Below are 14539 nucleotides of genomic sequence, written 5' to 3' on the forward strand. Positions count from 1 at the left end.
GAATCACCTTCGGAACATTAGACCTCCACATCTAATGTCGAGGACACAAGGGACACCCCACGCCCACAAGTGTCATTTCCTTGGTACCATAACAATCACAGCTATGACAAACACACCACCCCTAGGTAAAATGACAGACTCTCCCTAAAACCGTGAGCAGGAGAAGGAACCTCAATATCAGATTCAGGGGACCTATTTTAAGCACACCGAGTTTTTGTATCCTCACAGTCTCCCCAAGACCGAATTTTTAAGATCGCCATTCTCCAGATGGAAGATCCCAGAACATAAGTTACACTGTTCTTATTTCTTATATTTTTATTAAAGTCGATTCTTTAAGTTTGCAACCCCATATTCAAAAGTAAAGTGAAAACCCGCATCCTCCCTTGCGGGAACCCTTATGGGACTCCAGCCCGTGAGGACAACGGGAACAGTGTAGTAGTGTGCCCTACCAACTTGTGTGGTTAAAGTGATGCAAATTAAACATATAAGAACACAACCAAGTTCACGACTCTCCAGACCGGTGATGATCCATAAGGCCATCGATGCATCACACAACAAAACCAAAATGATGTGTTATATAACATCATACTATTGTGTCAAATGCATGTGCACCATACAAAACAAGGTCAATCATAAGCATGTTTTTTTTTTTTTCAATCATATACATTCTCACTACATGTACTACCTCCATCCCATACGGGTATCCTCGAATGCACATTTCCTACGAATGTGTGCACGCGAATAAACCCCTCAATTTCACACACTTATTTTAAATGATGCATCACTAATCTAGTAGAAGCATGACTATACATTTTACATGTATACTCATAACATTGCTCATTTCCATCAAAATCTGCATCTATTAAAAACTCCCACTCCAGTCAAACTGAACAACATATCACCGAAGGAGAAACAAAGGAATTATATACATTATTTTTTTTCTTTTTGTTCTAATAAACAAATCCAGCCCAACCGACCCTGTCGGCTGGGTCTGTCAGTATATGCACAAGCCCGGTCTGGGCCTGTGTATGCTGTCAAGACCTACAACATAGAGAAAATCCCCTATATGAAATTCTGTATTTATTTTATTTATTATATATATATATATTTTGCATCCGACAACCCCTATCATATGCCCACGCACACGACTCATCCAAGTAAGAAAACCACAGTCAATGACACTCTGTTTTCTACACCCTTGTGGCTACCAGGCTATTTACCAACCATTGGTCATTCAACAATTGACTTGATTACATGCCACAACCGATTCCAAAGAAGGACATTTCTTTAATATGTCTTACAACTCTTCCACAGGCATCCGTCAAACTTAGGCAGGTGTTACCTTGTGTAGCAACTAGTTTTCCACAACTATCACATTTGCAAAGAATTTCATAGTCTGATTTTATCCCAACCCCGACCACTAAACAGGTAAATCTTGCTTTCACCTAATGGACATCTCACATGCCCTTTTACAAGTAAAACAAAAGTGTTCAGTGTTCCTACTTACAGGGATTAACGTAGCATGTTATATTTTAACTAGATCGGTGGAATGTAATATACAGGTTATATGGTTCAATGTAACAGTTCAAAAACCGATTAGTATAAACTTCCAGACCCAACGAGCAACAATAAGAGTGAACATTAACATACCAATCAGCTTACAAGCACATACTAATCATAAGTCACTATTATCCACCTCTTCACCGACAGCAGTTGAAACATATAACTACAGCCTACTTGAAGCAACTGAACATGCAAGACCAAAAATTTATCGAGTAATTCATATTATGCATACAAGGTCCAGCACACTCCAATGGAAAGGGCAGAGGATAAAAATTTAGGATTCTAAAAAAATCAATATACGTAAAAACCCTTTTATGATAATCAGGAAACACACCGAACCAAGGTTCTGCCCAGCCGTAGTCCATTCATGGGGGTTGTATTGCAACCATGATATCCTTGGACAATACCCCTCAACCACACAATAGACCCTACCCCATAAGCTGCCAAATCCTTTTTTTTTATCTAGCCGACCGAGTCGGCTGGGGTTTCCACCAAGCCCAGTCAGGCGCAGTCGACTGGGGTTTCAATTAGACCCAGTCGGCTGGGGTATCCATCAAGCCCAGTCGATCCTAGTTGGCTGGGTTTGTAGTTTTCCCAACCCAGGGAAAATCCCTCAAAAACAAAACACACAAAATCGAACCTGAATTCGATTTCTCACCCATTTTCACAAGAGGGAACCTGTACCTCTTACAGTGGTTTTCATATTATGCATACAAGGTCCAGCACACTCCAATGGAAAGGGCAGAGGATAAAAATTTAGGATTCTAAAAAAATCAATATACGTAAAAACCCTTTTATGATAATCAGGAAACACACCGAACCATGGTTCTGCCCAGCCGTAGTCCATTCATGGGGGTTGTATTGCAACCATGATATCCTTGGACAATACCCCTCAACCACACAATAGACCCTACCCCATAAGCTGCCAAATCCTTTTTTTTTTTATCTAGCCGACCGAGTCGGCTGGGGTTTCCACCAAGCCCAGTCAGGCGCAGTCGACTGGGGTTTCAATTAGACCCAGTCGGCTGGGGTATCCATCAAGCCCAGTCGATCCTAGTTGGCTGGGTTTGTAGTTTTCCCAACCCAGGGAAAATCCCTCAAAAACAAAACACACAAAATCGAACCTGAATTCGATTTCTCACCCATTTTCACAAGAGGGAACCCGTACCTCTTACAGTGGTTTTCCGGTGGCCGGAGACGTCCGTCGCAGAGGGGTGCAGGCTGGTGACGTTCCTCCCAACCTTCGTGAAAGGAGATGCTCGAGGGGTCCTCGATGCCTGCGGACGACCGGAGATTCACCGATAATGGGGCTCCTTCCTCCGGCGTGCGCACATCGAGAGAGAGAGAGAGAGAGAGAGAGAGAGAGAGAGAGAGAGAGAGAGAGAGAGAGAGAGAGAGAGAGAGAGAGAGAGAGAGAGAGATTTTTGGGAAAACAAAAAGAGCGAGAGGGGGAAACCAACTCAAGAACCCCCTGCTTTTGAAAAGGATAGCCCGACAAAGTCAGGGCCGAACCTCCCGCCGGCGGCTGCGCTTCAAGGCCTCCTCCTCTTTTTCCCCCATGCGATACCGTTAGGGTTCTCTCTCAGAACCCTAACCCCTGTATCCCTCTTTTGTTCCAGACTTATCGGGTTGCCCCTTCTTCTACTTTTTTTTTTTAAAACTCGATACACAGGGCGCGGCTCGGGTCCGAACCCGAGACCCGTAACCCGCCCCCAAACGACATGGATCCACAAGTCGGATCCAAATGGATCCAACTGTGGATCCTTGGATTAACTTTAAAATTAAAATTGTATTCCTTTATTATTATTATTATTATAAAATCGTTGTTGATATCCTTTATACCTGATTTCCCCTTTATGGGTCCTAGATCCGAAATGTGGATCTAGGCCCAAATTTGTATGTTTCCAAACATTAAAAAAAAAATATAAATGGCAAACTTGCGGTTTTTACAATTAAATGAGAAAGATATTTCACATCCATGGTCGACAATTTTAGAGACCGAAAAAAGGTTTAAATTTAGTTTGGGAACAACTCTTACTTTTGGAACACAAAAATTTTGAGAATCTTTAAAAGAGCCAATACTTAAATTTTTTAAAAAGGTTCCATCGGCCGTAGAGACACAAGAGTCCTTTGAATTGGTGCAAACATCAATAAGTGCATTTTCATGGGGGGTCATATGAAAAGAGGCTCCGGAGTCAAGGATCCAAGAACACGTACCGGGTGATGATGTAGAAGCAACAACCGCACCCGATGTGGAGGAAGAAACTTTTAGAATTTGTTGGAGAGCCATAGATATTTGTCCAAGAGTTTCCTTGAGGTCATTTTTCTTGCCTTCATCTTCTTTGGTGGTAGTTTCTTCAAGAGAGGCCACCTTAGGCTTGAAAGTTCCATTAAGCTTTGGGCAAGCGGGTTTAATGTGACCCGACTCATAGCAATGATGACAAACAATCATTTTTCTTCCTCCATTGTAGTTTCCTTGTTTCCCAAAATGAGGAGGTTTATAGGTTCTTACATTGTTACCCGGTTTTGATACGGCAAGTACTTCATCAACATGTTTACTCATGCCAAGCCTTGTCTCCTCTTGAGTGATTTTGGCAATAACATCCTCAATAGGAGGAAAAATAGATCTATGGAAAAGTGAGGATCTCACTTCTCAAATTCGGGACGTAGCCCAAAAAGAAATTGAAACAATCGTTGTTGTTCCATTTGTTTTTGTCTTAAATCAATATCTTCCATAGAAACCCATTTTGGCTCTAAAAGAGCCAATTCATCCCATAGTGGGTTTAGGGCACTATAATAGTCTTGAATGCTAGAATCACCTTGTTTGGTGGTTCTAATCTTTTCTTGCAAGAAATATGCTCTTGCAAGATCCTTTTGGGTATACATACCTTTCATAAAGGACCAAGCCTCATTGGCTCTACGAAATTTAGCTATATTAGCACATACCTTAAGCTCAACATTTTTCATAAACCACGCAAGGATTTTTGCGTGATTGCTTTCCCAATCTTCCACTTCTTTTTGATGATTTTCAATGGCCTTGAGGCGAGTTCTTCAAGAGCCTTTTCTTGACCTCCTTCGTTCTTTGTGAGCATAAGCTTAGGTTCCGGAACGGTACCCATGACAAAACCCCAAAGTTTCTTTCCTTTGAGATTATTTTTCATTGCCGATGCTCACATCATATAATTCTTTCCATTGAGCTTGAAGGATAGGTCAATTTTTGCCTCCATGATGTTGCCAAGAAGTGAGAAGAGATCCATCAAATATGAAATACACGAACCACACCTTTCCTTCAAGAATCGAGTGGTTCTGATACCATGTAATGAGATATTGCGGAAATATAAAGAGTGCTTATAAGCACTTACAACAACGAATAAAAGAGACAATATCACAAGTCCACTAAGGGACAATACAAGCACAAGCCTTTAAGAAGGCAACAATATAAAAAGCCTCTTATTGAAAAGAGAGAGAGCTCTCCAGAATGAAAAATATACAAGGGGTTCACTCCTATTTATACAAGAGGGAGAGGAGAGAGAGGAAGGCCAAAGGCCTCAAAAGGAGAACCCAAAAGGGGGCTCCCATGGAGTCGTTGGGAGCCCCCAACGGTCACATTTGTGACCGTTGGGGGCTCCAACGACTCTATGGTTGGAGCCCCTTTTGGTCCTTAAAAATTACAAAAAATAAATGTAAAAAAGAAAAATACATTTTAACAAAAACCGAAAAATAGTTGTTTTCTAAAACATTTATGTGAAATTACAAAAATACCCCTATCGGGTATTGATGTAATATATATATATACATACATATGTATATATATATACATATGTATATATATATATATATTATATATATATATATATATATATATATATATATATATATATATATATATATATATATATATATATATATATATATATATATATATATATATATATATATATATATATATATATATATAAGAGGTACATTTTAACACGAACTACCCAAGAGATTATTGAGACCCAGTTCATCTCAATCCTACAACGATCCGCCTTCTCGGGATCGACCATCGATCTCCAAGATGTGCTTCTCAGGTTCACTTTTGATAGCACCTGTACTGCTGTTTTCGGCGATAGCCTTCACTGTCTTTGCAGTGGATTCCCAACGGTGCCTTTTGCGAAAGCTATTGATGATGTGATGGAGTCTATTTCGTACCGGTATGTGTTACCTGCAAGCTGGTGGCAAATACTCCGCCGGTTAAATCTTTGGAAAGAGAAGCAACTCTCTGAATGAATTCGTCGCGCGTTAGATCAAACTCCGGAAAGAGTACGGATTTGGAGGCAGTGATCTGTTATCAATTTATGCAGAAAAGTCCGACGAAGTGACGCTGTTAAGAGATGCTGCCGTGATTTTTTTGTTTTTTGATTGCCGGTCGCGATACCTCGGGAAATGCTCTAAGCTGTTTTTTCTGGAACCTCTCAAAGTACCCATACGTGGAAAGCCAAGATAATAGAAGAGGTGAGAGGGATCCTCAAGGAGAACAAGAGGGATAATTTATTGCTGAAGATTTAGACAAGATGTTGTCTCTACATGCAGCACTAAGTGAAAGCTTAAGATTGTACCCTTCTGTTCCCATCGGCCAAAAGGGGGTTATAAGAGAAGTAACCCTTCCTAGTGGGGCTCTAGTGAAGCCAGGGATGATGATCCTCTACACGATTTACTCGGTTGGGAGGATGGAATGGGTATGGGGAAAATATTGCTTGGAGTTCAAACCAGAGAGATGGATAGATGATGAAGGAAAGCTGAGGCATGAAAGCAACAGCTTCAGGTTTCTTGCTTTTAATGGTGGACCTAGGACTTGTGTGGGTAGAGAAATAGCTTTTCTGCAAATGAAGCTTGCTGCTGCACTGATTCTGCTGAATTTTGAGGTAAGGGTTGAGGAAGGATACCCTGTTTCTCCAAAGACATCTGTCATCTTGACCATGAAGAATGGCTTGATGGTTAAGGTGAAGGAAACGCCTAAAGTCCATAGCTAAATGCTCAGCATCATGCTTGTAGACTCGGGCTTACCTTACAGTTCTTTACTTGCTGCTTCTATCTCTTGTGTTTGTTCCCCATATGTATTGTGTATGCTTCTCCATGCCAGAACCCAGATGTCACCAAGTTCTTTTATTTCTTAGATACTTACATAGATCAAGTTGTTGCATTAATGTTACTTTTACATGTTAATCTCAGATTTTTTCCGTATTTATTTGAGATTTTTTATTTCTTGTTGGTTGTTGCTTCATCACTAAAGCATTTCTTATTTATTTATAATTTTAGATAATTTGTATAGTTTTTTTTAAGTTAATTTTTTTTGAGGCTTACGCTTTGCGCCTCGAGGCTTACGCCTCACCTCAAATTTTGGTGGAGCGCCTCGCTACGCCTCAACGCTCACAACACTGGTCACATCACATCATTCTTAACCCGAAAGCCGTTTCAACTACCTGAATGAACATCCATGGAGACAACTTGTGATAAACATTGACACACTTAATTATATTTGATTATTTGGTGGCTGTTAATGGTTTATTATAATCTGTCATATACTTCAGTTTATATGTTTATAATTATTAAATGCCAATTACTAATTGAAGACATTCATATTTTAAAGTTCAAAGTTGTGATTGTTATTTTCCATGCATCAAATTTTTTGTGGTTTTTCTTTATTATTTTTTTAAACATTTTGGTTATTTGTTCACGAAGCTTACACTTCAGCTCCTCGAAGACTATGCCTTGTTTCATGTGTGCTGTAGCTTTTCACATTTGTCTCAATGCTTTTCACAAAATTATTCTATAGTGCTTTATTTCTCTCCATATAAAGGTTTTGTGCTTCATGCATGAGAATGTGTTTAACTAACCTATGATGCCTCTGTTTAATGGTGGTCCTGTATTTCATTCGAGTTTTTGTTTGTAGATGCCAAATAAGTTTTAATACAAAGTGCTATCTTTTCATGATATTATGCCTGTATTCTCTAATGAAGCATATATACAGTCATATTCTCCCAATACAATGTGTGAGATCAAGCTCACATTCACATCTTTTGAGCTTTTAAATTGTTTTGAAGATTACATATTACTGCAATGGATGCAGGAAAATGATGGTATAGATGTAGTTTCTACTTTAAGAAATGGGGCAGCTGCTGAAAGTGCTGTTGCTATGATGCAAGAAAAAGGCTTCTCATATTTACGGAGGTCCAGACATAGGTTGACACCTGGAACAGTTAAATATGCAGCATTTCATGTTCTCTCACTTGAGGGAAGTCGAGGCCTTACAATTTTAGAAGCTGCTGATAAAATTCAGGTACTGTCTTCTCTTTTTTTTGTTTGAGGAAGCAAGTCATTTTTGTTACCTGACATGGATCGTTACTGATGTCTTCTGTCTACAGAAATCTGGCCTTCGGGACCTTACAACCAGTAAGACACCAGAGGCATCTATTGCTGCAGCACTATCAAGAGATGCTAATCTTTTCGAAAGAACTGCTCCTTCTACATATTGTGTACGACCAGCATTTAGAAAAGATCCTGCTGATGCAGAAGCAATACTACAAGCAGCCAGGGAGAAAATACAAATATTTCTAAGTGGTCTCTCTGATTCAGAAGAAGCTGAGAAGGATGCAGAAGATAATGAAGTTGAACGAGATGAGGATTTTGAGTGTGATTTCCCAAATGATCCTGAAGTTGATGAGCCAGTCAATCTGGGTAATTCAAGTAAGCCGATCTTCTCTTCAAATGTTGGTAAAGTTCAATCATCAACTTCCTCTGGAAAAGTAAGGGATAATGTGTTGTCTAATGATGAGGAAAAGCTTGGAGTAGCAGGGGACATGGACAAGAATAATTCATCTCCTTTGGAATGCATAAAAGGCATGGAGCATGCTGGTGACAACTATCAGAGTAATGATAATGATAAAAACAGTCTTGTGGAAACTAGTGGTGATCATGAGGACATAGAGATTGATGAAAGTAGCGTTGGCGAACCATGGGTTCAAGGCCTGATGGAAGGAGAATATTCAGATCTTAGCGTTGAGGAGAGGCTTAACACCCTTGTTGCATTGATTAGTGTAGCAATAGAAGGAAACTCAATCCGTGTTGTGCTTGAGGTAACCTTTTCTCACTGTAAATCAGATACGGTTATTGACTGCTTTCACTTAGATGCTGTTTACTGAATGAAAGCATTTTTCAGGAACGCCTCGAAGCAGCAAATGCTCTGAAAAGGCAAATGTGGGCTGAGGCACAATTGGATAAAAGGCGCATGAAAGAGGAGAACATGTCGAAGTTTCAGGTCTCATCTTTTACAATTGTTAAAGCTGAGGGAACACCAAATAGTACCGCGATAGAAGATGGGCAAAGCCCTTTAATTGGGGTTGATAACAAGGTGAATGATCTACCGGTATTCCCACAGGGCAAGCAAGAGCAGATCCTTGATTCAGAAAATGCAAATAGTTATCCCAGTAATGCTTTAATTGAAAGAAACTTGCCAATGCAAGAATTCTCTATGGTCCCAGAAATTTCACCTTTGCAGCAATCTGCATTTGCAGCTGAGAAGTCACGATCCCAGCTGAAAGTGTACATTGGGCAGCGGGCAGAAGAGTTGTATGTGTATAGATCTTTGCCTCTTGGTCAAGATCGTAGGCGTAATAGATATTGGCAGTTTGTTACCTTTTCAGGGAATGATCCTGGACGAGGAAGAATCTTTTTCGAGTCTAAAGATGGCTGCTGGAGGCTGATTGATACAGAGGAGGTATGCATTATGTGAGTCTAGATAATTGAGCTGGCAAGTTGGTGTCATATAGACGTGGACATATAGAACTAGAACACAAGAGCATGACCGTGCATCATACACAGTCATTATTTTCTTAATATAGAGCGATAAAGTATGAATACCAACTCTTGCAAGTGGAGATCCACGTATAACAATTGTAAGCCATTATGATTAATAAAATAATATATCCAAATTAAAATTTCAAATGCATGTTTTCATTGACAAATTATAAAATGGTAAAATGCATTTTATAAAGGACTGATTTCATAAGAAAAAGATGAAGCTAAGGACACAATGTTGACTGTTTCCAACACAAGTTTGACTATGTCCATTTGTTTTTGTGTGTCCTGTGATGTGTACTGTCATGTCACGTTGACATGAGATACTTGTGCTAGGTGTTTCCAAGTGTCTGACGTAACCCACACCCTTGATTATTAATGGTTACATTTTTCTAATCATTCATTGGGAAACTCCTGCTTAAGACCGTTTTCATGTTCATGGTGCGGTATTTTGTCATGTGAATGTTTGTTTTTTTATCTCCTATGTTTGTAATGCATAATTGATTGCATCCTACTGGTCACTTCATGATGAATTTTATGCAAGTTTGATTTTTTATGGATACGCTCCTCTTAATGAGATCTCTCATAACTAGATTTATGTTTGGACTGTAAAAATAAGGCAGAAAATAACAAATGGTTAAGGTTTCAAAGCTTCTGTATTTCTTACATTTTTGTAGGTTTCATCTATTGATATGTTTTGTTTTTTCCCTGATTGCTTGTATTGGAATTTAGATACTGCTAAATTTCTTCTGGGCTTTTGAGTATGAATCTGTCTTGTCCTTAAATTTTTTTCATACATTTTTCTCCTCATCTGTGTTTCTTCTTTCAGGCTTTTGATGCGCTTTTTTCAGCTTTAGATGTTCGCGGCATAAGAGAAGCCCATCTTCATTCTATGTTGCAGAAAATAGAGAGGTCATTCAAAGAGGCTATAAAAAAGAATGTGTCTTGCTTAGCCTCTACTGACCTAAACAACCTTGCTTCCAACACTGATGATGGTGAAGCAGCTTCCTCTTATGGTAATAATGTTGAAATTGGTAGCCCTTCAAGTACTGTTTGTGGTCATAGTCCTGAATCCGTGGAGTACTCAAATTCATTTAAGATTGATCTAGGGTGGAATAACATTGAGAAAGTTGATGCTTTAAAGAGATACCATGACTTCCAGAGATGGTTGTGGATGGAGTGCTTTCACCCTTCTAGTTTATGTGCCATAAAGTATGGAAAGAAAAGATGCTCTGAACTTCTTTCTACTTGTGAAGTGTGCTACAATCTATATTTCTCCAAAGACAAGCATTGCCGTTGTTGTCATGAAACTTTTGAGAGCTCTCATAGATCCGATGCTTCATTTACTCAACATGTCATTAACTGTGAAGAGAAGAGAAAGATGGACCCTAATTGGAAATTTCATGGATCACATTCTTCACTCCCCATGCGAGTTCGGCTGCTAAAGGCATTGTTAGCAATGATTGAGGTGAAGGATAATGCCTGATCTCTCTCTCTCTCTCAAGTATAGGAGCATTAAATTCAACTTTTCACTCTTACTGCCATTTTAGTTGGGTAAAGGGCAAAGTCTTGATGCAGATCTTATTTTTGGAATTCAGGTCTCACTCCCATCGGAAGCGCTCAAGACTTTCTGGACAGAAGTCTATCGGAAATCATGGTGTGGAAAATTGTGTAGTTCCTCCTCCTCAGAGGACCTTCTTCAGGTTTTGAATGCCTTGCGCTTCCTAACTTTATAATATTTGGAACACCTTTTTGTCGTCTTTGACACTAGTCATTAAGAACAAATCAATCTGAAAAATGCATTCAGTGCATTTTCTGCAATGTTTAGAAAGAAGAATTTATACTATTTATTTTGCACATAGTTAAAAGACCAAACAGCTGTTCAAGACTCGGAAGTCTGACTTGGTAGCTTGTGAATCAAGAGTCGGTATTGACTCAAACGTTGACCACAAACATGGATTTTGGTCAGAAGGTCCATTAACGCAGAAGCTTATGGTGAAAAGGTTGATATTTGATTCGATGTTGCCTGGCCTTAAAAGCGAAAATAAATAAAAGCAGATTGAGTTTGCTTTGATCTTTGCCAATCAATTGCAGCTCAGAAAGTTATGGTTAATAATTTTTATTGCTTACATATGTTGCTTGCGTCTCTATTTTATCCTGTTCTTCCAAACGAAATCCAAGATTTGTGCTAACGTCATTTCTATTCTGTGGTTTGTGGCATTCTCACTTTTTCAACTCCTTACAAATTTCTTTCTTGACAATCATTAAAATTGACAACAACATGGAAATGGCATGCTAAAATATGGTTGAAAATTCTAGATTTTTTGACTATATTTCAACACAATTTTTTTATCATGGGGAAATCGTCTAATAATAGGTGGCATATAACATACATTGGTGCTACTAGTTTTTTTTCTCCCTTATCTTTTTTCCCTGCTCTTGCTGAATCCCACTCTTAGTCTTTTCTCAATGTTTGGCTTGTTTGCTACTTGCATACTCAACCTTTTTTTTGGGTGTGTGTGGGGTGTTGGGTTTGTTTATGCATGTGGTTATTGTTTTTCACCTTTGATAAAATCATACCTTTTCTTTTGGCTTGTTCTTGTATGAAGCGTGTTGCTTGTCCTTCACATAACCAGTTACTTTTGAATATATGATGCACTATGTCACATGGGTGCGGGTGCGGGGATGCGGTACTTAAAAAAAACTTGGGTGCGGGGGTGCGGCAAAAAAAATAATATATATATATATATATATATATATATATATATATATATATATATATATATATATATATATATATATATATATATAATTTGTGCAGGGGAGGGGTCGAGCCCCCTTCCTACACCCTCTTTGTGTAGGGGAGGGGTCGAGCTGATGAGTTGTGGAGCCTGATTCTGAGTTTTTGCCCTTGCAGAAAGGGGGGTCCGGGGGGCAGCACCCCCAGAAGATTTTTTTTTTAATAAAAAAATTGGACATAAATGACCCTGGTTGCGGTCAACGCACCTAGGGACGGGTTGTCCGCACCGGGTGCTGCACCCGCGTCGCGTCGACGCGGGTGCGGCACCCGGTTTGTCGAGTCCCTGTGACATAGATGATGCATCTACATCTATTTTCTTAATTTAGTTTATATGTATTTTCCATTCCATACATATAAATGTATGATTATAAAACATCACATGGTTTGTTGCGTATGTATGCTACACCCGGTTTGTCGAGTCCCTGTGACATAGATGATGCATCTACATCTATTTTCTTAATTTAGTTTATATGTATTTTCCATTCCATACATATAAATGTATGATTATAAAACATCACATGGTTTGTTGCGTATGTATGCTATGTTTCATGGACATGGTATTGTGCATTTTACTACATAGGTACAACAACTATGATGTGTTTTCCAAAAGAAGGGCAAGGGGATGTGTTTGTGTATCTCTCTGTCTCTCTCTCTCTCTCTCTCTCTCTATATATATATATATATATATATATATATATATAGAGAGAGAGAGAGAGAGAGAGAGAGAGAGAGAGAGAGAGAGAGAGAGAGAGAGAGAGAGAGAGAGAGTAATGGGTACGTGCTAAATGAAACATGGTAAATGAGTTTTTCAGTTTTTTTATTTTATTTTATTTTAAAATTCTGACCGTACAGATGTGATCTATGTATTTGATTTTATAGGGATCAGCTCTTGAAGTGTTCGATTCTGACACATGGGTGGATTTTTATAACCTTCAAAACATCAATGGTCCAAAATCTTTGCCTAAATTTTTGATGCCCCAAATATCATTTTTTCATCGAAAACACATGATCCAGGTGTGGATTCCTTGTAAATCGACCATGCCCAACACATTTATGGGTTGGAACTGAGAAAAACACACCGGAAAAGCAGAAAAACCCATTTAGCATGATTCATTTAGCATATTTCATTTAGCACATACCCATTTCTCTCTCTCTCTCTCTCTATATATATATAAAATAGAGAGAAAGAGTCAAAATGAAGTAAAAAAGGAAGATGCATAGGAAAAATGTATTATAAGGATGAATACCTTGTAACTTTCACTAGTGGATATACTGTGACATGATCTACTAGCTTTTGCTAAGATTACCTTCATGTAGTTTATTTGATTGATGTAAGTTCTACCGTCAAATATGCATTGATGATGCATATTATCTTGTTCAAAGTAGGTTTTTGTGAAACTGTACACGTCCAGACAGTTTTGAATTGGATCTCATTAATGGTGAGCTAGAAAACTAAGTTGTATCTGCTGTTTTTACTTTTTTCAGATCCTTACAATGTTGGAGTCTGCTGTTAAACGAGATTACTTATCTCAGACTTTTGAAACAGCCAAAGAATTGATAGGTTCCAATGGACATTGGTATGCTGCTGATGGTTCATTTATACCTGGATCTGTTCCTGTGCTTCCATGGATACCACGAACAACAGCTTCTGTTGTGCTCAGGCTTTTGGAGTTCGATGCCTCCATTTCTTACATGCTGCATCAAGGGCTGGCATCTCAGAGAGACAAGGAAACCAAAGACTTTGTTGTGAGTGCTGGTTCAACAGGAGACAACAACTGATTTTTGAAGTGCATTGTGCATTCCTGAGAAAGTGCACAATCATATATTTATACAACCTGATAATATATGCCATGATACATGCACACAAAGCATGTTTTTTTTTTTATCCATGGTTTCACCTGCTTGTTGATTAACTGGTTTGAGTGTGGTCATGCAGCACCCAGTGCACTGGTTTCAAACGTGTTTGTTAATGTTTAAATGCTTTGTGTTTATCTATTATATCAATTCCATTTAATGTAAAATTTCAAATGGCACCTAAAATTTTGATGTCTGCAAAAATGCACCTTACCTTCTAGAAACTTCAAATGTTTGCAGAGTTCATTAAAATAATTGTCAGCTTATCTCCATTAAATTTGACATGATATAGATGACAAAAAATGTCAAGACATTGAATTTTGGCAGTATTTCCAATACATGGGTTGCAACCCTGACTGATTGATGTTAACTTGGATTAATAACAACCTGAGTTACATTGACGGAAGTCCTTTCTGTATCATGCAATTTTCTGAATCCTGAAAAGTTATCTGAAACTATGCTGAAAACATGTGCCATCTTGAA

At 38.7% G+C, this 14539-nt stretch overlaps 1 protein-coding gene across 2 annotated transcripts in view; it reads left to right on the top strand.

Moving 5' to 3' along the window:
- Positions 1-14539, top strand: part of LOC149820131 (homeobox-DDT domain protein RLT2-like) — a 44526-nt gene that overhangs the window by 28701 nt on the left and 1286 nt on the right. The window contains exons 12-18 of one of the 2 annotated variants that reach the window (XM_089982532.1): positions 7676-7885; positions 7971-8292; positions 8401-8681; positions 8765-9322; positions 10232-10870; positions 11001-11105; positions 13688-13948. In XM_089982532.1, coding sequence (XP_089838658.1) covers positions 7676-7885; positions 7971-8292; positions 8401-8681; positions 8765-9322; positions 10232-10870; positions 11001-11105; positions 13688-13948 — 2376 coding nt within the window. Of the gene's footprint in view, positions 1-7675; positions 7886-7970; positions 8682-8764; positions 9323-10231; positions 10871-11000; positions 11106-13687; positions 13949-14539 lie in introns of both variants that reach the window. The other variant, XM_089982531.1, reaches the window with a different exon arrangement.

The sequence above is a fragment of the Nuphar pumila genome, chromosome 12 (genome assembly GCF_984573655.1).
Source record: "Nuphar pumila chromosome 12, dmNupPumi1.hap1.1, whole genome shotgun sequence".
In the NCBI taxonomy this organism is placed as follows: domain Eukaryota; kingdom Viridiplantae; phylum Streptophyta; class Magnoliopsida; order Nymphaeales; family Nymphaeaceae; genus Nuphar; species Nuphar pumila.